Source organism: Littorina saxatilis, linkage group LG12 (genome assembly GCF_037325665.1).
Source record: "Littorina saxatilis isolate snail1 linkage group LG12, US_GU_Lsax_2.0, whole genome shotgun sequence".
In the NCBI taxonomy this organism is placed as follows: domain Eukaryota; kingdom Metazoa; phylum Mollusca; class Gastropoda; order Littorinimorpha; family Littorinidae; genus Littorina; species Littorina saxatilis.
This window is the reverse complement of record NC_090256.1, coordinates 82580754-82606636: the sequence shown is the minus strand read 5'-3', so window position 1 is coordinate 82606636 and position 25883 is coordinate 82580754. Positions and strand designations below refer to the sequence as shown.

The 25883-nt window shown below is 43.8% G+C and overlaps 1 protein-coding gene across 1 annotated transcript in view; it reads right to left on the bottom strand.

Annotated features, from left to right (window-relative positions):
* Nucleotides 1–25883, bottom strand: part of LOC138981607 (uncharacterized) — a 70272-nt gene that overhangs the window by 10958 nt on the left and 33431 nt on the right. Inside the window, exons 12-28 of the mRNA XM_070354579.1 lie at nucleotides 25632–25741; nucleotides 25133–25222; nucleotides 23699–23772; nucleotides 23171–23258; nucleotides 20563–20651; nucleotides 19595–19700; nucleotides 17921–18064; nucleotides 14857–16158; nucleotides 14181–14279; nucleotides 13405–13548; nucleotides 12831–12936; nucleotides 12179–12375; nucleotides 11547–11732; nucleotides 10898–10978; nucleotides 9724–9789; nucleotides 7895–7975; nucleotides 5125–5404 (exon numbers count right to left, since the gene is read on the bottom strand). Coding sequence (XP_070210680.1) covers nucleotides 5125–5404; nucleotides 7895–7975; nucleotides 9724–9789; nucleotides 10898–10978; nucleotides 11547–11732; nucleotides 12179–12375; nucleotides 12831–12936; nucleotides 13405–13548; nucleotides 14181–14279; nucleotides 14857–16158; nucleotides 17921–18064; nucleotides 19595–19700; nucleotides 20563–20651; nucleotides 23171–23258; nucleotides 23699–23772; nucleotides 25133–25222; nucleotides 25632–25741 — 3243 coding nt within the window. The remainder of the gene's footprint in view (nucleotides 1–5124; nucleotides 5405–7894; nucleotides 7976–9723; nucleotides 9790–10897; nucleotides 10979–11546; nucleotides 11733–12178; nucleotides 12376–12830; nucleotides 12937–13404; nucleotides 13549–14180; nucleotides 14280–14856; nucleotides 16159–17920; nucleotides 18065–19594; nucleotides 19701–20562; nucleotides 20652–23170; nucleotides 23259–23698; nucleotides 23773–25132; nucleotides 25223–25631; nucleotides 25742–25883) is intronic.

The window sequence follows — 25883 nt, the reverse complement described above, 5'->3', positions numbered from 1 at the left end:
CTTCTCTGTGAAGGGCGTACCCGCCAATCGACGGTGTATGTCTTTGCGTGTGGAAGAAAAACAACCCCAATGCTAAAAACGTCTGTGCCAAACCTAGGCTTAGCCACATGATGGTGTTTAGTTCTTTCCGTAACCTCTTAGAAAGAAAAGCTGAAACTAAGGAATTCCTGCGAGTCCTTTGTGCTGCGCAGCGAAAGTCGCTGACAGAAGCCACTGCCTCAAGAGGTAGGCTTAGCCGGAAAAGTTCCGACTGAGAGGCTACGAGCAATGGCTCAGTGAGCCTAAAAATTTAGTCAGAATGTGAGCCCATAATTTGGACATGTTCTGGCGACTTGTCAGCAACCAAAGCTTATGACCCTGATGAGAAAGCGCAATTCCGTAAGCCGTAAAAGCCGAGAAAGTTTCAACAGCTTGCCTTGTTTTTCACCACAGAGGCAAAAAACAAAAATTGAGGCCTGAGCAACTTCACCCTAGAAGGTGAAAAATAAGAGGTATGCCGCACCAAAGATGAGCGTACATACCGCGAAGCTGCCTAAGGCAGAGGGTTTAACCCAATGTGTGTTTGCTTAGCTCCGTATCTTGCCTAAATAAAGGCCAAATGTGGCCAGCCGACGCAGATCACAGCTTCTCCCAGAAGATGAACCACAAAAAGCAAAGAGCGGAGTAGATCCGCCTCTTATTTGCAAACTGAGCCAAGCAATGCCAAGAAAAGCGCTGGGAGGCTCCGCTGTTCAAAAGACTTTAGCCAAAGCAGCTAGAAGCGACATGACATCCTTCTCCCGTGCGTCACGACGAAACTCGAAGTTAACAAGAGCAGAGAAGATAGAGCTCTATAAAAAAAAATCTTGCAAAGTTTCCTAAACAGAGGATAACTTGAAAAGATCATGTGCTTATTCCCCCAGAGACAAGAAAGAGGACTCAGTATAACATACTGTTCTACTGTAGCCGTCTTCCCTACCAGAATAGTGACAACTTTCTCTACCGCATCGTCACGAAACCTGAATTGGTCTAATGACGACGCGATCCATCTCGACAGAGATCTCTGCAAAGTCTCAGAGAGAGACGATAACTCAAGCGTAAGCCAGTTACTCCAAAGACAAAAGAGAATTCTCCGAAAACGGGACTACTCTGTCTCTGCTGTATCATCTTGCCTAAGGACTGCAAGTTCCGGAAAAGTGGAACGAGGCAAGGCAAACGAGCCAATCAAATTGACTGAATTATGCAGCAGTGTAAACCTCTTAGCCAAACCAGCAGGCAAAGCTGAGGCTAAAAACAAAGAAGCACGGTAAGGCTGCGCTGAATCAGGAGCCAGACCTTGTGCTGTTAACCACGGTACAGCGTGAAACACACCGCCATACTGCCCAGTAGACAGTAGCATAGACAGCTCAAACGCTACCAACGGGAATTTCCGAAAACGGGAATTTCCGAAAACTGAACTGCTGTTTCCGTCCTTCGCAGAACGGGAATCCCCCAAAGCGGAAGGAGGTTGGGCAACAAGCCTACAAGTGTTGCCGCACCCTCCTCGAACTACCTTGAAGTAACTTCCGCCGCCAAAGCCAGTGCTAGCGGAAGTTCAACCAGTACACGGAAGTTGGCATCTTTGTCAACCTGAACAGAAGCACCAAAATCCGACTCATACTGAATCCCGCACAACCGTGCAACAAGGCAACGAACTTCCGCCCTGACTACAATAGTCAGGCGAAGCGTCACCCAGAAGAGACGACACACAAGGGATGCGATACCCAAGCAGTGTGTCCCTAGGGACTGCTTTCCTGCCCAGAGGGCGGAAGCGGGGAATGTCACCCCCTCCTCAAAATACCGTGAAGCCACTTCCTCCGCTAAAGCCAGAGCTTGCGGAAGCTTAGTCGGTATGCGGAAGTTGACATCTTCGTCACCCTGGACGGAAGTGCCAAAATCCGACTCATAGTCCCTCACTTCCGTGAAGTCAGGCAAGACACTTCCGCCGTGACTACCATAGTCCGACGAAGTGTCGCCCGGAAGAGACGCCCACGAGGGATTTTATACCCAAGCGGTACGTCCCTAGGGACTGCTTCCTGCCTGAAAGGCGGAAGCGGGGAAAGCTGTGAAAGCTGTGCTGCCGCACCAACCGCTCCTCTAGGGAGTGTCGGAGGACGCACTTCCCCTGTTCGGTCAGAGACCGAACGCGTGTCTGGGCTTTTCCCTCGATCTAGACGTTCACTCAATCGGAACGACGTAGACCTAGGGCCTAAGCTTTCGCGCACACGAACCGGTGTGGCTACTCTCTCCAAACACGCACTTCGTTTTGGCCGGAGAACCCGGTTACTGGCGAAGTATAAATACCTTGATCGTCGTCAGTCCAAGAGGCCTGGGAAAGCAGCAGGGAAACACCACGGCTGCCCTCAAACGAGGCGTGAACGTCGGCGGACGTAAAAGTGGAGGAAGGCGGACACACACCCTGGCAAGGGAACGCACACCTCCCACACCGGAAGGCAAAGACACATCTCAGCCTTGGTAGACGAAAACTCGGCTGAAAGAGAGGATATCTAAGCACTCAAGGAGTGCAAAATAGCATAAACATCCTGCTTCTCGCTAACAGGGCCTGAACCGGACAAGACCGGTGAAGCAGCTGAAGGCAAACTAGGCATAGCCGGAGAATAAGGTAAGTCTATCGCACATCAAACGAGGATTTAGTCAAGGATCTGTGACTTTAATCAAAGCTTAACATGCCGAACTCTACGACTTACGAGAAGGCTTCTTTGTGGGAGAAGGCTCGGCCACCAACTTAGCATTTTTATTCTTTCCTTATCCGACATGGCGAACGGAAAAAATGTAAACAAAGCTAAGTATTCGACCAAACCTAAGTCACAAAACGATAACAAACGACAAAAAAGCTCACCCAAACACACAGTAGGAGCAGAGGGACCGTGTGCAAGTACCAAGGCAGGGTCTGACAAAGGCAGAAGTCAGACAAACCGGCTGAAAGCCGGAGCAAAATCAAAACACGTCTGTAGACACAGATCGCTGGAGAGTGAAATGATTCAAAGATGGCGGCAAGGTCAGGAAGTCACGCGTGACTTTGTCATGATAAGGGGTCAAGGTAGCTCTTTTTTAGGGTGACCTCCCCTTGTTACCAAGGCGATGCTATTCAGCGTCCTAGCACTAAACTGGAGTAAATTGCTTGATGTGAGTTGGGATAAGAATGTAATTTAATCCATCTTGCATTGATACTATGCTGTTACTGCAGCTATACACTGTGGAAAAAAGAGATAGAGGAAGAGATTTAAAGCCATCTTGCATTGATACTATGCTGTTACTGCAGCTATACACTGTGGAAAAAAAGAGATAGAGGAAGAGATTTAAAGCCATCTTGCATTGATACTATGCTGTTACTGCAGCTATACACTGTGGAAAAAAGAGATAGAGGAAGAAATTTAAATCCATCTTGCATTGATACTATGCTGTTACTGCAGCTATACACTGTGGAAAAAAGAGATAGAGGAAGAGATTTAAATCCATCTTGCATTGATACTATGCTGTTACTGCAGCTATACACTGTGGAAAAAAGAGATAGAGGAAGAGATTTAAATCCATCTTGCATTGATACTATGCTGTTACTGCAGCTATACACTGTGGAAAAAAGAGATAGAGGAAGAGATTTAAAGCCATCTTGCATTGATACTATGCTGTTACTGCAGCTATACACTGTGGAAAAAAGAGATAGAGGAAGAGATTTAAATCCATCTTGCATTGATACTATGCTGTTACCGCAGCTATACACTGTGGAAAAAAGAGATAGAGGAAGAGATTTAAAGCCATCTTGCATTGATACTATGCTGTTACTGCAGCTATACACTGTGGAAAAAAGAGATAGAGGAAGAGATTTAAATCCATCTTGCATTGATACTATGCTGTTACTGCAGCTATACACTGTGGAAAAAAGAGATAGAGGAAGAGATTTAAATCCATCTTGCATTGATACTATGCTGTTACTGCAACTATACACTGTGGAAAAAAGAGATAGAGGAAGAGATTTAAAGCCATCTTGCATTGATACTATGCTGTTACTGCAGCTATACACTGTGGAAAAAAAGAGATAGAGGAAGAGATTTAAATCCATCTTGCATTGATACTATGCTGTTACTGCAGCTATACACTGTGGAAAAAAGAGATAGAGGAAGAGATTTAAATCCAAACGCCCCTGCCTGAACACTGGCTCCTTTCTTTCTTTATTTGGTGTTTAACGTCGTTTTCAACCATTCAAGGTTATATCGCGACGGGGAAAGGGGGGAGATGGGATAGGGGAAAGGGGGGAGATGGGATAGAGCCACTTGTTAATTGTTTCTTGTTCACAAAAGCACTAATAAAAAAATTGCTCCAGGGGCTTGCAACGTAGTACAATGTATGACCTTACTGGGAGAATGCAAGTTTCCAGTACAAAAGACTTAACATTTCTTACATACTGCTTGACTAAAATCTTTACAAACATTGACTATATTCTATACAAGAAACACTTAACAAGGGTAAAAGGAGAAACAGAACCGTTAGTCGCCTCTTACGACATGCTGGGTAGCATCGGGTAAATTCTTTCTCGTCCCAACCAATATGGGACTCCCCCTAACCTGCGGGGGGTCACTGGCTCCTTCAATAGCTGCATGCACACAGACACAAACATGCAGATGCAGAGAGAAAAGTAGGCTTGCCTATATATTACATGTATTATACTAACAAGCATTGCATGTAACAAGCAACTCGCATCCATCAAACAGAAGTTTAATTACTGCACAAAAAACAGTATTAAATGAAACAAACCAAACAAACAAATCTTCAAACAAAAAACAAAACAGCTTTAAGATTAAACATAACACTCTCTGGACTAAAACTAACAAAAAATGTGAAGGCACAAAGTGGATAAAACCGGTTTTATTCATATCATTAAACTCACAAGCGCTTTCAGCTTAAAACAAATTGACATTAGCATCAATTGGAACAAACCACTCAAATCCTGAAACTCTAGAGAAGTTTTCTAAAAGACAAGCATTACAACAGAAAGGAAAAAAACTCACTTATCCTCAAAATCACTGACACTAACTCTAACCATCAACACAGTTAAGTTGAACAAGCCACTCTCATCCATCAACTCACAGGCGCTTTCAGCCTCCACGTCCATGATGAGCTGCATGTCCAGAAGCTGCTGAGCGATGGACACAGCGCCCTGCGTGCTGATGTCAGCGTGACCTCGACACAGCGACAGCTCGTCGGGCGACAGGAACAAGTCGGCGTTCCGCAGGATCCAGGACACGAGCTGAGCGCCGCTGAAACACTTGCGCTGTCTCTGCAGGTCTCGGTGAAGCTGGTGCAGCGCTCTGACCGGGATGGGCGACGTTCTCCTCTCTTCCAGCGTCATCAGGTCCCCCTCTGTGTACTGGTGGAATCAGAAAAAGGTGAGAGGTTATAGTCTTTCACTATATGGGTTCACTCTCATCTTTTGTTTGTTTGCCAAGCAAAATTTTCAGCACAATCTTATGTCATGCATGTCGTTTTACACAGTAAGAAAACAACCCTATGTCTCGATCCTGAGCCATAGAATGATATGGACCAGACAGACAGGGAAGCAAATGAACAGAAAGGCTGCGAAAAGGAGCAAGCAAAACAATTAAGAGCAAATATAAAAGCTCTAAATACAGACAAGAACAGTAAGTGAGACCCATGTTTAACAAGTCTCTTAACACCAAAGAGAACAAGTGCTGACCTCTAGGTGGTCAGGACATGTGCCGCTTTGCAATTTATTCAGAGAATGCATACATAAAAATAGTGGGGTTGTTGTACTTAGTTAACACTTTCTACCCCACCTATGTTGACCAAGTTTATTTTTAGCCGAGACCAGCTGTGCTGCAGCAGGTCACTCAGAATTGTAGTAACTGTGTATCAACAGGCTGGAATGCAGGCGTTAGATGGACGTTACAGGAAGCGACTGAAGCTAACGGTCTGAGCGGATATATCCGTACCCAGTCAGATAGAGCCATATGAGTCACTGGTACGGATATATCCGTACCTGGGAGACAATGAGTTAAGATCCGCTATAGCTCTCAATACCATTCACATTAGGTACTACACAATGTCTAGCTTGGCATATCCACTCTTTCATTAAAGCTGAGGAACCTACTTTTTTGCTACGACCGCAGGTCTCCCACTACAGCAGTCCCTGCAATGTACGGCCCCCGGCGTTAGCGGCCACCTGACATGTAAGGACACATTTGCTCGGCACGGAGTGTTTTCCTTCTATATTTCCCCCCCCCCCCCCCCCCCCCCCTTAAACGGCCACCTGCAAAACGTGGACGCGGACACTAATTTTCGGTCCCAACAGCAGGTCATACCTGCAATGTATGGACAGACCATCGTCAAATTTTCACCACACCAAAATCGATAACAGAGCAGTCCGGCTCTTGGTACAAAGGTCACAGCTGCAAAGGCGTGATGACAGTCTCTGTTAACTTGGGTGCATGTGTACCCATCAGGAGGGGGGTAGTTTGGGTCAGGAGTGGAGTACACACACTTTCTTGCTTTCAAATGCGAAGATGCCAACATGAAACTGCACTAAGCTTATGCTCTTTATTCTTGTCTGTTGGACGTAAACAACAGAAGCCACAGTCAATAAAGGCCCTCCGAGAAAGAGAGTGAAAAATCGGCCACAGTTCTCAGCATCGCGTGTCTGTGTGTAACCTCTTTCATTGACACATACTCTTGTTTCCCCTCAGCCTTGACCAGTGAGTCGGTTACCTAATCTGTGAACCCTTCAGTTGTCTTGCTTTGCCAAAAGTTAGACACAGTCAACTGGTTTTGCTCTGAGTGAACAGTGCAGCTGGCCTCAATTAGCTGACACCTCTCTGGCCACAGCCCCAAACAGTGCATGGCTGGGGGGAGGGGGAGAGAAAGAGGGGGTGGGGGGGGGGGGAGGGGTAGCTGACTAAACTTGGTGGGGTGTCTGGTGTCACTGCATGTCAGCAGGAAGAGCAATGGAGAGAAATAGAGAGGTGTACACTTCCACACAATTTCCAAGCATCAGTTGTCACGGCTTAGGGTAGGCAGTGAGGGAGAGTGAGAGCGGTGTTGTGTACAGTGTATTTCCAACTGAAGAGTGAAAAGTCACTGCCACAAGATCGGCATGCAGTCAATAAAGCCAGACAAGAAGAATGATTATGACATGCGGCTCTATCTGCTGGTTTTTATTCAAACTGGTTTTTAACGCTTATTCTCGCAAAGCATCTGCACACCTGCCTCTGTGCTGTGTTTGTGTATGTCAGTGCATGTGTTCATGACTGAATGCGTAAGCACAATGCAAGGAATGGTCAGAAAGGTATGTGGGAGGTGTGTTTATAACCTGCCCTGTTATATAGTGCTATATGTCTTATGTAAAAACAATGTCCTGTTTGTATTATTGTTATGTACCACGCCTGAATTTCTCTATGAGATAATAAAGTATTCTTATTCTTCTTATTATTCTTATTCACTGCCTTGAGGATTTATTTTATCTCTTCTTTTCAACACCATTCATACAAATCATCTTTTAACAGAACGTTTAAAAAATATTAGGAGTTTGATGTTATCGTTTAGTAGCCACAAGAAGTGGTTAGCATAGACTCAATCATATGTTGTGTGTGTGTCTCTGTGTGAGTGTATGGGGGAGGGGGTGGTGTGGTCACCCCTCCCGTGACCGGCCACCTGCAATGTAGGACAGGTTTGCTATGGCCCAAGGGTGTCTGTTCATGAGAGGGACTGCTGTACCAAGCTACATTCACCAATTTTCAACTCAATCTTTCCACAAACATCAAAGATCTTGAAGACAAAGAAAATAGACAGAGTTAAACCCATTCATACAAGGTGTACTAAAAAGGGACTGAAGAAAAAGACCGACCACTTCCACCAAGCGCTGGTACAGAGCAATGAGATTCAGCGTTGACAGTGTGAACAGCTGTAGCTTGGTCACCACGTCATCCTGCACAACACGTAATCAACAATTAATCTGCTGGCCTCAAGCAACAGATCTTGAAAGATAATAGGAATCCAGAGTAATCTAGTTACTACGCAAAACAAAAACAAAAACACACACAAAAACACTCACAAAAGTGTAGCCAAATCTTATTCATTCACATTTTGGGCACATCATATCTGTAATTAAAGGCACAGTAAGCCTCCCGTAAACCATCACAGAGCTCCCCGAGCGTCTACATACAGTACAAGCATACTTCCATTTAAACGCTCACCGAACGGGAACATCCTGGCTGCTTTCTGTCAAGCGTGAGAAATTTTCAAAGAATTTATTTTCGTGGACTTGGCCCTTTACAACAATGGCGCCTCGTTTTGGTACTGGACGGCTGTTATGAATATCCCGGAAATCACGCCCGGACAGTAAGCCTCCCGTAAACCATCACAGATACTGTCAGGCTTTTACACACAGTACAAACACCCTTCCATTTGAACGCTCACCAAACGGGAACATCCTAGGTGCCCTACGTAAAGAGCGAGCAATTTTTAAAGAATTAATTTTGCAGATTGTCTCGAACACTTTTTGGACCCATCCTGAACTCAGGTAAAAAATGAGTTACTTCCCTTAAACTGGCGATAGCCGTGGATCGATGATAATTAGAATGTTTTTGGACCGTGGTGCGTTTTTGCGCTAGACCTAACTTTTAAAATCTAAATAATAAATTGACAGCGTGTTTTCATCAAGACAAGATCAGTGCAATTCGAAGTTGTGAAAGTTTGAAAAAAGAAAAGCCCGGAAGCAGGGTCACGCAAGGGTCGTAGCAGACGACGGTTTATGCGCCATATCGCCGTTCCTCTCAACAGTCAAAAGCCATTGCTAGAGTTCTTGTGAACCACAGCCGTTTGTTTCGTGCATAAAAACGTGCTATTGTAGATAAGCTCACATCGAGTCGCATTCAAATGACTAACTGACGACTACATTGTGAAAAAGGGAAACTGGATCACACGGGTTCACGATGGCTCAGGGGTAAGATAAACCACGCAAAAATAAATTCTTTGAAAATTGTTCGCTCTTTACGGAGGGCACCAAGGATGTTCTCAATCGGTGAGTGTTTAAATGAAAGGGTGTTTGTACTGTGTGTAAAAGCCTGACCGTATCTGTGATGGTTTACGGGAGGCTTACTGTGCCTTTAATGTTTGGTGAATTAAGAAGACAACTTGTTGGTTTGTTTGCTTAACGCCCAGCCGACCACATGGTGCGTTTTTGCGACCACGTGGTGCGACCAAGAACTCAGGGCGGTGCTGCTTTGACATATAACGTGCGCCACACACAAGACAGAAGTCGCAGCACAGGCTTCATGTCTCACCCAGTCACATTATTCTGACACCGGACCAACCAGTCCTAGCACTAACCCCATAATGCCAGACGCCAGGCGGAGCAGCCACTAGATTGCCAATTTTAAAGTCTTAGGTATGACTCGGCCGGGGTTCGAACCCACGACCTCCCGATCACGGGGCGAATGCCTTACCACTAGGCCAACCGTGCCGGTAAGAAGACAACTGTACGTACCACTCCCATGTCACACCTGTGGTGCATGAAAGACCTCGTCTGTCTGCCAGAAGTAAATGTGATTCAGATTACGAAACATGCACACACTTGGGTAGGGCAAATCTGTTCCAATGGGAATTCCCCAGCGATTGGACAATAAAGTAATGAAAATGAAAAAAAAAAAAAAAAAAAATGAAACAGCCACTCACTGCCTGGGACAGAAGCAGCTCCCTGGTGATGCCCTTCTCACAGTTGTTCATGAATCTCATCAGATGCTGCGCAACATGAACACAACACAAACATCACACAACAAAGCAATATCAATTCGTGTTTAATTTCAGTATGGTTTGATTAAATTCATGACTTTGTCATATTCATGCCCTTTATGGTTTCAGTTTGGCACCTGGAGACCAAACCTTACAAAAATTGAGGTGATGTATTCGAAAGAAATATAATATTGCCATGCCAAGTCTAGTCCTACAGCACCTTTGATTTGCTGTCAATGACGAATTTGCAAAGAAAGCACAGACATGTATTACAACAGTGCAGCTGAACAAAGCTGCATTGAATTTCTTCTTCTGCGTTTGATTTCATGGCCGTTATATCTTCAGGTCGGTGGCTGCGCTGCATTGAATAAATTGCAGCATTCAGTTGCATCAAAAGTAAACTAGTAGTACACTTATATACATGCATTTATACTTTCTTAGCACAACAATCGCATCAAGCACTCATACTAAACATGAATCTTCTTGGGTGTCGGCAGACAGCAAAAGAAAAAAAACCTTGTTTCAAACAGTTGAAAAACTTAGTACTTTTGGCAAAATTGCAAAACTTGTTCACAACGAGAGAAAGGAGTATACCCAAGGGCTGCCATTCTGGCAAATTTGCCAAAGTAAATAAACCCTAGTAAAATCCCTGCTTAAATTCAATGCATGCATGCATAGAGAAAGGTGGAGCTTGAAATCAAGCAGGTTCCCATGACAAATTTTTCTTCTTCTGTGTCCATGGGCTGAAACTCGCACGTTCACTCGTGATTTCGCACGAGTGGATTTTTACGTGTATGACCGCTTTTACCTCGCCATTTAGGCAGCCATACACCGCTTTCAGAGGAAGCATGCTGGGTATTTTCGTGTTTCTATAACCCACCGAACTCTGACATGGATTACAGGATCTTTTCCCTGAGCACTTGGTCTTGTGCTTGCGTGTACACACGAAGGGGGATAAGGCACTGGTCTGTACATATACAGTTGACCTGGGAGATCGGAAAAATCTCCACCCTTAACCCACCAGGCGGCAGCGGCCGGGATTCGAACCCACGACCTTCTGCTTGGGAGGCCGGCATGTTACCACTAGGATACTGCACCCGTTCCCGTGACAACTCACCGTGACAGTTTGCAGAAGGGTGTGTGGAGGCAGTTTGCTGTCCTTGTTCGTCAGCAGTTTGCTGGCCTCAACCTCTATGTTCTAAACAACAGAAAACACATTTTCAAAACAAAATCAAAACTTGACTAAATGATAAAATAGAATAGGTACACTAGCTGCAGTCAAGAACACACTCTGAAGGATGTAAAAGTTGAGCAAGTTATTAATACAGCACCATGCTTGTTTCATAGTTTAGTCTTCATATGTATTGACAATGTATCCCCACAGTTTGAAAGCAATTAATAGGTCAGTTTATTACTGAACTAGTGTTTTTTGTTATGTAGCCCACAAAACAGATGCCGTAAGTCTATAAGCTTTGCTTGTTGTGCTCCATTTACTAATTGATTGTATGCGGCTTTGTTATATGTATTTTTTCTGAATAAAATTGTTTAAACCAAACAGATGCCAAAACTGAGGCTTTTCTATGCCAGAAGCACGCAGTTATCACCTAACTGATGTCCAAAAGTAACTCCATTCCTTTACCCCAGATAAACATGTAAATCTGCCCTTCCAAACACCTCAGAAATGCAAATGTGAATCGGTTTAGATCTGTCACCAAATGACATGATGGTTTGACACAAAAAGTCAGCGTCAGACTCATGTAGCTTACCTGTACCATATAGATCCAGAGAAACTCAGTGACACGCCGGAAGCTATGACTGTAAAGCCAGGACGACAAGGCATCAAGGTGACTTCGCAGAAAGGTTGTCAGTGGCAACAAGCAGGTTGCTATGGAGACGTCAGCTGGCTTCAGACTCAGCAACAAGGTCAGTCCATCCCTCAGAAACAGGTTGATCTGAAAGCATGAGATTCAGGTCAATAAACTCCAGCTGAACTGCATGGCCAACATTTTGTGTACCATATTTCTAGTTTTTATTAATTTGGCATGATTTCATTCGCAACAATTAACATGGATGCCACACCCACGTATAGTCTAAAACAAATTAAACACTGCTGCTTGTCGGAACAAACTGACGTCTGATGGAAATGTGAACATTTAGTATTCATACCAGTCCAACACAAAACTTGACGAAGGTTAAAGGAGGGTGAGAAGCAGACAGTAAAAAAATCAAAACTTTAAATGTAAAAAGAGATATATAGTACATAGTAGTGAATGACAGAAAGGGAGAGAGGAGCAGACAGGTGGACAGAAAGAAAAGTAGACCAAACACAATGATTTAAATCAGCTTGTATGAATCCCCCAAAACACAGAAGAAGAACAACACTAGCCTCCTCACTCACCCTAAAAGCCAGCAGCCTGCACAGAGCTGTCCACACGGCCATGAGATGCGTTCGCATCTGGTCCACATGTTGTTGCTTCAGAGCCATCGTTTCCTTGCTATCGCCTGACGGACAAGACCCACTGTTGTCACACTCTCTCGCTGTCTTGGGATGGGTATGCCCACTGGATTCTGACGTGCTCAGGTTGTTGCCTGAGGCTGGACAAAATGTCAAAGTAAATACAACTTTGTTACCAAAATGGCAATATATGGAAAGAATTGAGGCATATTAAAAAGGGGGTAGTTATAATTTTGTGCTCAATGCATGCACAGACAAATGAAAGACCATCATCATATCATGACACATGCATCTGAGAACATATAATACACATTCACTAAATCACTGACATGATCCCATGAACTTTGTAGTCAACCTCATGTCAGTTTCAACCTAAAAGAATTATGTTCACAGCCTGTCTCTAAATTGTTCCACAAAGACAAGCATAAGTATCTATCACAGGTTTGATTTTATTAGTTTTTTTATCTCTCAGTAAGGTTATTTCAGATTTTCTCTTCATATTGTCTGTAAATTGACCTTCATTTTAAGACTGCCTCCATCTAAAACCTGATATTCTGAGATTTTAGATGGTCCACTGCAATAAAAACACACTGACCTGTGTTATCAGCAGAGCCTGATGGTTGTCTTGAAGCCTGCGTTTGAGTCTGACACCAATCCAAGAACTTCTGACATGCCATCAAGTTGTTGATCCGCACACACATCTGAGCAGCAACAATAAAACCAAAGTCAATGGCTTTCATTCACTTGCAGGTGTCTGATGAACATCATGCATGCAACGTTTCATGCAGTTAGGACAGATCATAGACATTTCATAGACATGAAAGAGATAGCAAAACTCACATGACAAATGCAATGCTGCTTTGCATGGCAACCAGAGGCAGAAAATCATAACAAATGGGTTTCAACAAAACTAAACAAAGACTAACATAAAGAGCTATGCAAAACTGATCTCTTTGCATTTAAACTCAAGAGAATCAGAAGCATTAAACGAACAAGCGACTTTCATTCAGAAAATAAACACACCAACATGAAAACAGAAGAAAGGGAAAAAAGAGCATCGCAACTCCTGCTTGGAATATAATTATATCATAGTCAATTATATCATAGTCAATTACATCATAGTCAATTATATCATAGTTACACTGGTGAATCAAAAGTTACAGCCATACCTTTTGCGTGATGGGTTCGTATCTGTCGGAAAGGTATGAAGCTTTTCGGTTGTGAAAAGCGTAGCAGGTAACGTGTCCCTCCAGCTGATGTCGACACCCCCAGATGCGACCCGCTTTCCTCTGACTCATCACATGCTCCACCAGCTGGGAAGGATAGCAGAATATCACAGCTATGATATGTCTATATACCGTGGTACCTGCGATGAAAGGACACCCTTGGGACAAGCTAAGTGTCCCTACATTGCAGGTGTCCTGTCATGACAGGTATGTTTTGGTCAAGATAGTAGACAACTGGACAACAAAAAGTGTCCTTTTAAGGGAGGTGTCCTCTCATCGGAGGGGCCACACATTGCAGGTACCACGTACTGTATAGATAAAAATGTTATCAGAGTAAAACTCACCTGGCATGTGTAAATGCTTAACTTATTTATTTTTTCCTAGATGAAGAAAAGTATGTGTACACAAATAATCCGAATGTGCACCTGGAAGTGCATTTCTTTCTTGTATTTAATAGATATGACAATTTACATAAACTGTTTTACATATCCCTACCGTGGCTGCTGTCATTTGAAACTTTTAGCGGTCCTTTCGTCTGTTTTATCTGTACTAAAATATACCTGCCATGAAAGGCCACCTGCAATGTAGGGTCAATTTTGATGGTCCCAATGGTGTCCTTTCATCGCACGTAACACTGAACTCTTACATTTTCCCCCCAAGAATTTCAGATCAGACAAAATGGACCTCCAAAATGAATTTTGTGATAATAATTTACTGACTGAAGATCCGATGACTCCCTTGGCAATCTCTCTTGGCACAGCACATAGATCCAGACACATCATGTTGTCTGCATACACACCAACTCCATGGCACAAAATCTGTGCAAAATACCAGAAATAAATATCAAAGTATCAAAAGTACAGCTGTACATACTCCCATGTAACCATGCAAAGTACTTTCTTACACACACACACACTACATTGGGGTGTGCACGTTAAAGATCCCACGATTGACAAAAGGGTCTTTCCTGGCAACATTGTATAGGCATAGATAAAAATGTCCACCATATACCCGTGTGACTATGGAATAAAGGCCGCGAAAGGTGAATGCTCGCCCTAATAGGCTTGAGGTTTGCTGGCCGATGTGAATGCGTGATATATTGTGTAAAAAATTCCATCTCACACGGCAGAAATTAATATGTAAAGCGCATTGAGCATATATATGATTATGCGCTATAGCAAATGTCCATTATTATTATTATTATTATTATACACATATGCACACACACACACATGCACGCACACACACACACGTACACACGCATGCGCACACACACACACACAACAGACAGACAGAAAGAAACACATGCACGCACTCTGAACACGCACTCTCATCACAACACATCACAACACAAAACCAATCCAACGTCAGCAATACAAATGCACTCCTACACACCTGCACAATGTTGAGGTGAGCGCTGGCCTGAAACAGTTCCAGGGAAGCCTTCAAAGCAGCGACATCCCTATCACCACACCCATCTCCACCACCACCCCCTCCAACTCTTTCCCTGTACCGAAACGAAAAAATCGTCTGACACAGAGTGCGGCCAAATCCCAGAGTCCTTTGCAGCAAGACCAGAAGATCGACAGTTGAACCAGAAACAGGAATGACAACCTCCAGCGAAGAGTTGAGAGTGGGGAAGGACACGGTAGACTGTATCGATTGCAAGAACTGGTGCTCACTCTCCGTTCCTACGGAAGCTGTGCTGATCTTCCGGAATGCACTGACCTGAGCAGGTCGAAGTCGCTGCGGAAGGGGCTGGAAGGCGTGACGCTCACCGTCATCCACAGCTGCTGACCCAACGCTGGCTTTCCTGTCAGACTGAGCGCGAGGCTGTGGGCAGGACTGCCGCCCTCCTTGGTTTGCCTTCCCCAGTCTCCACACTCTCTCCCCTTCCTTCTCTCTAGCTGACTTGGCTGCTGCATTCAGCCTTCGGGCCCTCTCCTCAGCTTCTTTCTCCTGGCTGACGCTGCGAAGAAAACCTGAACGCTTGGTCTCTGGGTTGAGGTTGATCTGTAACAGCGCTGGCTTTTTGCCAGTCTTCATCTTTTTGGACCACCTGGACGGCTTCAGCATTGGCGCGTCTGTGTAGGACATGTTAGAGTCGGAGATGTTAATGTCGGTGACGTCCTGGACCGGAGGAAAGGTGAAGCTCTCGTCTGCAGAATCGGACAGTTCACCTTCGCTTTGACCTCCGAAGTCCAAGGTAACCGGCAGGGACTCATCGCTGTCACTACCTGCGTCCAACAAGTTACCCTGCTCTTCACTGCATGAGTTCAGCACATCACAAGACGCATCTTCTTCTTCCGACGTTTGTTCCAAACCAGTGGTTGAAATCAGCTGAACTTTGTCCTTATCGTCCATCCTGTACCTCATCCCACGGACAGCGTTACTGGCATCCCCACCTCCTCGAAGATCCTCCACGCCTGATGCAGATTTTAACCCCTGCCCCTGGTCCATGAGCCTGGCATCGGACACCACACGTACGATAGCGGTTTGCCTGGGGAACACAGGCAGGGAGGCACAGTGACGACGCTCGTCGGCAAAGCTGAGGAAGTCGCCTGTGTGTTCGCTGTCTGAGCTTTGCTGGCGTTGGAATCCCGGTGTAGGGGTGGCTGTGGGGGTGGGGGTCGGGGTGTTGGTGATCATGGAGACTTTGCCTAGAGACCCCGCCCACTGCTGGCTGTTTAGTGAACCCTGGGAACAGAAAAAGCATCAATATCAAATTAAATCCAGCAATTTTTTCTCACACGTGTAAATAAATGCTGCTGTCATAACTGAACACAACGTACCAGAACCCTCGAAGGTAACTCTTTTATAGTGAAATGGAAATATAAAAAAATATTCAAACACTGAGTTGAAAACATTCCATTGGTATGTGAATCTTCACACCTGTCTTCATGTGTCTACATGGTCACAGCTTTCTTCTTCTTCTTCAGCGTTCCAGAATTGTCTGGTGACGTGTGAGCTCGTTTGCCCATTTGGGTTCCCCACACTATACTCCGAGAGCATAGTCAGCTTCACTCCGCTTTCGTTGAGTAGGCATGCTGGGTATTTTCGTGTTTCCATAACCCACCGAACTCTGACATGGATTACAGGATCTTTTCCGTGCGCACTTGGTCTTGTGCTTGCGTGTACACACGAAGGGGGTTAAGTCACTAGCAGGTCTGCACATAAGTTGACCTGGGAGATAGGAAAAATCTCCACTCTTAACCCACCAGGCGGCAGCGACCGGGATTCGAACTCACGACCTCCCGATTAGGAGGCCGACGTCTTACCAACACGCCACTGCGCCCGTCGGTCACAGCTTTCAATACGTTTGTGCATGTAGGCAAATGCATCCAAAAGACGATGAAGACAACATTTGGAAATAACTCTGCTGGTGTGTTTTTATTAGCCACAGCAGACTTGTGCCTTATTAGAAACGCTGATGCAAACATTGCAAATGAACAGAGAAGGCAAGTGAACATGAAAAACATAGTGAAAATATTGTCAGCTCAATATGAGGCTCTTTTCTTTGAACAAAAACATGCACGTCTAAGCCCTGCACTGTTCACTGCAGCCATAAGAATAAGGATAAGGATATTGTATCACATACTCCTGTGACCAGTTACCCTCATAAAAATTTGGGTTGCTTTTTCCTTGGGGAAGGCAAGCTGCCATACAATACGGCGCTACCCAATTTTCTTTATTTTTCTTCCCCTGCATATCAATCAATCAATCAATGAAGCTTATATCGCGCATATTCCGTGGGTACAGTTCTAGGCGCTCTGCAGTGATGCCGTGTGAGATGAAATTTTATACGGCCAGTAGATTGCAGCCATGTCGGCGCATATTTACCTTTCACGGCCTTATTCCAAGTCACACGGGTATGGTAGACAATTATTAACTGTGCCTAAGCAATTTTGCCAGGAAAGACCCTTTTGTCAATCGTGGGATCTTTAACGTGCACACCCAATGTAGTATACACGGGGGGTGGTTCGGACACCGAAGAGAGTCTGCACACAAAGTTGACTCTGTGAAATAAATTTCCGCCGAACCTGGGATCGAACTCGCGCTGACAGCGGCCAACTGAATACAAATCCAGCGCGCTACCAACTGAGCTATATCCCCGCCCCTATTGGGCATATGCGCATGCGTGTGTTAATGTTTCCAAGCACTGAGACTTTCACTGTGAACTTAGGATCTTTAACGTACGCATGCATGAACATGGGGGTGCACCCAGAGAGTTGACACTGGGAAATAAAAAGAACCCGATGGTTTACACGGGAGGGGAGATTTCATTATCATAATTTAATCATAATGTTATTAATCCTTCATAATGTTTTTGAATTCTTGGAAATAAATCTCTCGCTGAACATGGGGGTCGAACCGACACCATTAGGGACAAACAGGGTTCAAAGCCACGTCACTACCAATTGAGCTAAATATCAATGAATAAATGCTGGTCATGCCTGACCTGTTTAGGTGTAGAGGGGAAGCTGCTGAATGCACTGTTGACAGAGGGAGCCAGGGAAAAAGAGCGAGTGGTGCAAGGACTGGACGATGTGCTGGTCAGAGGAGGGCTAACATCGCTGGGCAGTTGCACCTGCTGCGTCACAAACTGCACACACATATATACAAAACTGTCATGATGAAAAGTAAGACAAAAACAAATATACTTTTTTTGGGTACAAATTATTTTTAGTACAATAGATATCTTCTTTCCTACCAGTCCCAAATTAAGTTTTGGTGACAATTTGCAAATAGAGACTCTAGTCAATATAACACTTACCTCGACAGTACTATTCTTGCACATTATCTATTATAGGCCGAAAAAATTGGACAAAACGCTGAGTGGGTACAATTATCTCCCATAACATATCACCCTCACACCACTCTGGTATTCTGTGCAAGAATAGTACTGTCGAGGTAAGTGTTATATTGACTGTAAGGCTTCTTTTTAAGCCTACTGTCTATATGATACTTACCGAGACAGTACTATTAGAGTTTCCCTCCCGCCTCCCCTCTTGATATGTTATGGGCTTTTTGAGGGTCTGCAGCTCATAAAGAAAGAGGACGCGCCACCTAGCTCCTGTAAGGGGGAAGCACTCGGACAGTGCTTGGGATCCACGGTGGCGCATGGTTATGGGAGATAATTGTACCCACTCAGCGTTTTGTCCAATTTTTTCGGCCTATAATAGATAATGTGCAAGAATAGTACTGTCTCGGTAAGTATCATATAGACAGTAGGCTTAAAAAGAAGCCTTACAAACTTGCATATGCATTGCAATGAACCAAGCATGGACAGGACATACAACTAAAGCAAAGCCTCAATAGTCCCACTACTGCTACTACTACTGCCACTACTACAGGAATTGATGACTAGCATACATCTGACCTAAACCCTCTACCATTCCATTTTCCCTTCATGCTCAACCCCCACCACTTCCTGTCATTTCATTTCATTTTCATAACTTTGTCCCATCGCTGGGAAATTCAGATTCGCTTCCTCCCAGTGGAAAGCTAGCAGCAACAGAGTCGCGCTACCCAGGTGTGTGCGTGTTCAGGTGGAATCAGCCACCTGCACTTATGGCAGAATGACCGAGGTCTTTTATGTGCCACAGTGGTGCCACGGGGGTGGAACATGGATATCGTCTCTGAGTCTGCATATAAAGTTGACCTGTGTCTTCCCAGCCTGGATTCAAACCCATGGCCCTGGGATCACAAGTCCAGTGCTCTAACAACTTTCCAGACCTGACCACCCACTCCCATACCGGCACGGTTGGCCTAGTGGTAAGGCGTCCGCCCCGTGATCGGGAGGTCGTGGGTTCGAACCCCGGCCGGGTCATACCTAAGATTTTAAAATTGGCAATCTAGTGGCTGCTCCGCCTGGCGTCTGGCATTATGGGGTTAGTGCTAGGACTGGTTGGTCCGGTGTCAGAATAATGTGACTGGGTGAGACATGAAGCCTGTGCTACGACTTCTGCTTGTGTGTGGCGCACGTTATATGTCAAAGCAGCACCGTCCTGATATGGCCCTTCGTGGTCGGCTGGGCGTTAAGCAAGCAAACAAACAAACAAACAAACAAACCCACTCCCATCTCCCCCCCTCCCCCCCCTCTCCAACCTCCTGACAAGAAGACTGAACTCACAGCATCTCCAGCGATGGTGTCCAGCACCAGGTCCTGGACGTGCAGCAGCAAGGCCTGCCCCCACTTCTCCACGTGCGTCTGGAACGACTGACGCCATGTCTGCTCCCTGCTCACAACAAAGATATTACCATTACAAAGATATTACAAAGTGTTCTCATCATTAACCTACATTTTTTTGTTTTTTGATTCACAACAAAGTTTTACACGCACGAGATCAAGAAATTGTTCACACACAAAACAAAAAAAGCCTGAAAGCATGCCCCAACCCCTCTCTCTGCCCAGATATTTTGTGTAAAACAATGCAAAATTGTGCCAGCTGTGAATCTCAAGAATTATCTCTAGAGCTTTAAATGCTAGGAATCTGTCCATGAGTCTTGACAGCGGAGTTGAAACAGGTTTGGTGTGACTGTTTGAAAAGCGTCAGAACATGTGCTTGACTGAAATGCAGTCCACAACTTTAAAATATCTATTTCTCATCTCTTTTTCTTTTCTTTATTTTTATTTAATTTCTTCACTTCTGTTCTGTTCTGATGTGATGTGCGCAAGTGGCTCTGTTTGGGGGTGGAGGTGCTCCAGGATCAGGCAATATGTTTTTGCTCTCTGCAATTACTTTTTTGATTCTTTGTTAGTGGTGTTTTTGTTTAGGTTTTACTTTACCAACTTGCTTGAAAACATGCAGTCCCCCCTTAAACATAATTATTGAAGATGTCTTGAGCTTGAAAAAAAAGTGTTTAAAGGGCTTTATATATGACAATCACTTTCTGTGCAATTCTCTTAAATATATCTCTAACTAAACCAATAAAACATCCACCATATTTTCAACAACTAGTTCCAATATCTGTATGTTTTGTGCGGAGACTGTGTTCTCATCTACTGGAAAATCAAACATGATACATCAAAATTAACCAAAGTTTCCGAGACAACCACGGTACCATGGCAGCAACTCATGGGATACCCAACAAACTCACTGAGGCTTGATGTAAACACTCCAGTCGTTGTCCAGCTGATCCAGGCGATAAACCAGAGCCAGCATGCGAAGATCTATGGCGTTGTCCCTCTGTCGTAATCAGAATTATTCACATTAACAAAAGGTTTGAACTTAATCTAAAAAACAAAGGGAAGTAAGCCCTTTAAATGTAGACTGTGAACAACAGTGAGTGAGAGTTGTGCCAAACCAATCTTCAGGCACCTGAGAAAGTATTAGGAGCATTTTGTGCCACCTGTGAAGATAAAGGTCAGTCACTATTTAGTTCCTCTTACTTGCTCATCTATTTGCTTTTATTGGTGATCCTGAAAGGTTCTACCTTTTAACTCGTTTTGAATAAAAAATCATTTTACAAACCCGTTATTCAGGATATAGAATACAGACTTATAATTCTTACTAAGAAACATCTTAACTACTCTTCATTTTAACGAATTCCACAGAGCATCATCATCTCAACCCCACACACCCTGCCCTCCTCTCCTTATTCATTTTTCTTTTTTTTCCTTTCTTTTTTTTTTGAAAGCGGACAAACACTCAAGTCCTTAATGGCTTAAAACCGTAGGACTTTTAATATTAATTTTACGTTAGATTATTTCATAAATGGAAAAAAATCATATTCTGCACAAAAAGCTGTCAAGATGTTGATAGTTGGTATATGCCGTGCAAGTGGAGGGATGGCCTATCCCATTGAAAAGCCTGGTCAGATCTGAGTTGGTGAGCTGAATCGTTTACACAAGAAGTACTGTGCCTTTAAATCTCTAATAATAATAATAATAATAATTGTCAGTAAGTACTGGTGTCACATGACTGATGTGAACCAGTTGATTGGCTAATGGCGATGCGCTAAAACTGTTAGCGCACTCTTGGAGTGCGCTAACTTTTCCACAGAGCGTATTCTTCCGCCCTTTGCCTAAGCGAGACTGTGCTCTCATCCTCAGAATTAATTAATGACATGTAGCTTATATTCTCCACAATACCAAATGACCATAAATTCCCTGCTTCTCAATCAAAGCAGAAGTGGGTTTTTTTTCTGACAGATTGCATGTGCCTGTGCCACAGTGTCACTGATCTAAAAATAGAAGCCGCTGTGTTTCATCTCATTTTCGCCGACTTGCATAGATTCTTCTCATATGCCGTGTTAGTGGCATGTAGCTTATCATCCACATTACCAAATGATGAGTTAGTATACAATTCCCAGTGGCTAACAGAAAACACAAGTGTTATTCCGATAACGTACCAGCCAGAAATCTCCTTAATAAATAAATAGACCAGCATTTGGAAGACTGACTCGATTGACTCTGTCATACGTAGCAGACTACACTGAAATACGACTGCATCAGTTCATTAAATGAATGGTTTCCGAATTATTATTTCAAGGCAAGAACAATCGTAATCGAAAACGTGTAGGGTTCACAACGTTCTTACCATATATAAGACTTATTACCAGCCTGCCTCATGCGTGCAGACTCAGTGCAGACTGCAGTGGTGCGATTGCCCTAGCCTAGCAGACGACATAAACCCCGCTCAGCAAATTAACATGTTGGGCAAATGTGAACGAAAAAACGATGGGGATATAATACGTGTAGGGTTCAGAGCATTCTTACCGTTCATATTTAGTATCAGACTCCCCGATGAGTGAAGATACAACACGGGAAATATGCCACATTTATTTTGAAAATGTGCTAACCGTCGAGTCCAGCTTCGGGGGGTAGTCAATTCAAGGGGAGTCACTCCGCACAGTCAATCCGACGAAGCTCGACTGGAGGTTCTGAATCGCAAATAACGAAGAGCACAGTCCTTTCTCCGAGTTCAAATGAGGTCTCTCTGAAAGATCATCACTGTTCAGCTTAACGCTACACTGGAATTTACCAACAGAAATTAAAATGCTTGTGACGAAAGCGCGACACACTTGAGACACCCCACACAAAAGTAGATCTTACTGTACACGACCTGACCACACAGTTATGCCTATTCAAATGCGCGTAGCAAAATGTGCGTTTGGAATTTTCTTTTTTTTATGGCGGTACTGACAATATCGCTATTGAAACAATCCCAGTGCACTAAGTGATTTATAGAGCAAATCTCGAAAATAATTATTGAACTCAGCGCTATGCGCTTCGTTCAATAATGAATTTTCTCGGTTTGCTCTATAAATCCCTTAGTGCACTGGGATGTCTCAATAACTTAAATAATAATAATAATAATAATAATAATAATAATAATAATACGAGCATTTATAATTCATAACTTATAATCAAGATCTATTGCAATAAACACTGGATGGATCTAAGGGGGGTGGGTGGAGGGGGGTGGGGTGGGGGGGTCTCTGGGTTTGGGAAGCCCCCCTAACCCTCCCCTAACCCCACTTACCTGGCAAAAGTACTTTTTTTTCTCAAGGAGAGACCCAAAATATCCCCTTCAAATGCTAACTTTCACCAGACCCCAGCTTAGCCAGCTCTGTACCCCTGGCTTATTTTGGAAGCTCCTCCCTCCCATACACTAGGTCTAGCCCTGAAACATACTGAGACAATATTGGTTTGGCTCTATTTACACCCACCCACCTTTTACTCCAAACATTTTCATTAACTGACCAGTTTTTCCAGCTGGCACAGGCTTTCGACATCCTTCATCAGCAGACCATAGAACGCCTTGGCAGCCATCACAGCTATGTCAAAATATCTGCTCAAAAAGCATTCAAACTAAACATACAGAGAATATCTCATAATCTGACAGTCTGCAAACATCAGTCAATACGAGTATCCTATCAGATTTCCAAAGGGTCCATTATAATTAGAAAAAATGCTTAAACAGATCTTCATGAATGACTGGAACTGGAAGTGCAAGACTTGTAATGATAACAAAAATATGTAAATGCTTATCAGCAAAAAGTCTGGTATTCAACGAATAGATGGATGTTTATATTGCATACTGTATTAAAAAGTTCAACCTAGGTTTGGTACATACTCTTGTATTCTGTTCAGACTTTTATACTGAATGAATTAAGAGTCCTTTTCAAAGGCAACTTTTTATGTGAGCATAAGAAAACATCTACCTGAAAGCAAACAATTAATTAATCACATCAAAGTTAAGTTAACAAAGTAAAAAGTGTGTGGACTTACTGTCTGAAGACAGCCTCAAAATTGTTCTTGTAGTCGAGCACCTCGTTTCTCATCTCCATGATTAAAGCATTTAGCTGTAAAAGAAAAGCAGACATTAATACCAATAATGGTAAATAAAACATTCATAAATAAAAACCCTGCACAGATGTAACAAATAAACTAAACAAAAAAATGACCCTGCACAGATGTAACAAACAAACAAAAATTACAGTTGTATAGTAACTATTATATCATGAGGCACAAAGTTGGACCAAATCCCCATCAACATCAGTTTGTATTTCTTAAAGGCCCACTTCGCCTCGTGAAAACCGTTCATCTCACTGTCTCAGATCTGGCCAGGCTTTAACATGGGATAAGATCATCATTTCTTTCTTTATTTGGTGTTTAACATCGTTTTCAACCACGAAGGTTATATCGCGACGGGGAAAGGGGGGAGATGGGATAGAGCCACTTGTCAATTGTTTCTTGTTCACAAAAGCACAAATCAAAAAATTGCTCCAGGGGCTTGCAACGTAGTACAATATATTACCTTACTGGGAGAATGCAAGTTTCCAGTACAAAGGACTTAACATTTCTTACATACTGCTTGACTAAAATCTTTACAAAAATTGACTATATTCTATACAAGAAACACTTAACAAGGGTAAAAGGAGAAACAGAATCGGTTAGTCGCCTCTTACGACATGCTGGGGAGCATCGGGTAAATTCTTCCCCCTAACCCGCGGGGGGGATAAGATCATCATGGGATCCATTTGGCCACATACCAAAAAAACCAAAACCTGACTGCTTACGGTGGTGAGTTTTAAAGTTTTGTTATGAATGTATTTTCGAATTAACATTTAACAAAACTTTAAAACTCTTTCAAAAACAATAGCAGAGTGCACAGAGAGCACCCAGGCTGTTTATTGTTGGTATGTGACCCGAAGTAGAGAGATGGTTTTATTCCATGTTAAAGCCTGTTCAGATCTGAGATGGTGAGGTGTACTGTTTTCACAAAGCAGAGTGGGGCTTTAACAACAATTAAGACAAAGGTGACGGGCGCAGTGGAGTGGTGGTAATACTTCGGCTTCCTAATCGGGAGGTCGTGAGTTTGAATCCTGGTCGCTGCCGCCTGGTGGGTTAAGAGTGGAGATTTTTCTGATCTCCCAGGTCGACTTATGTGCAGACCTGCTTAGTGACTTAACCCCCTTCGTGTGTACACGCAAGCACAAGACCAAGTGCGCACGGAAAAGATCCTGTAATCCATGTCAGAGTTCGGTGGGTTATAGAAACACGAAAATACCCAGCATGCCTCCCCCGAAATCGGCATATGCTGCCTGAATGGCGGGGTAAAAACGGTCATACACGTAAAAATCCACTCGTGATAAAAACATGAGTGAACGTGGGAGTCTAAGTCCATGAACGAAAAAGAAGAAGAAAGACAAAGGTACCCACCATCCTGGGGCAGACGTGAACATCCCTGTTGTTCTTGAGCTCTGTTCTGATCACCGTCTTGCACTTCTCGTACGTCTGGAAGAACGTCCCCTGTGAGGAAGACAAACGAGGCTGTTGTGCGCACTGTTATTATCTACTTGTCATACCATGTACACACATTTAAGTCAGACAAACATTAACAAACACAATGATACACTCACACACAAACACTCACACACACACACTCACACACACACACACACACATACTCTCTCTTTCACTCTCTCTCTCTCTTAAATCATGTTTCCAATAGTTGCACTCAACTATAACAATCAAACAGCAACCTTCTGCATGTAATTCAATAGTCCTGCCTCATGCTGGACCACAAATCTCAGTTCTTTAAGTACAAAATACACACACTCCTAGCTTAACCACGCCTTCATCAATGAACCCTGGATGCATGAAGAATAATACCGTCTTTGTGATTACGAAAGTATATATCCAAAACTGGGATAACTACCTGCACAATGTCGACGAGCACGCTGACCAGGGGGGGTGGCTGCTGGACTGTTGACCCCTGTAGATAGAGTCTCAGGTCCCTTACCTTCTGCAGAACGGCTATCAGCAACTCTGAAAGAAAAGAAAACCAAATGCTATCAACTGTTCTACCATCCGATTTTGTGCATATTTACGTACTATCATCATCACAGTATAAACCATTATAATCCCCTTCCATACTGCTGTCAATTTCATGTCTAGTAATAAGTTAGTA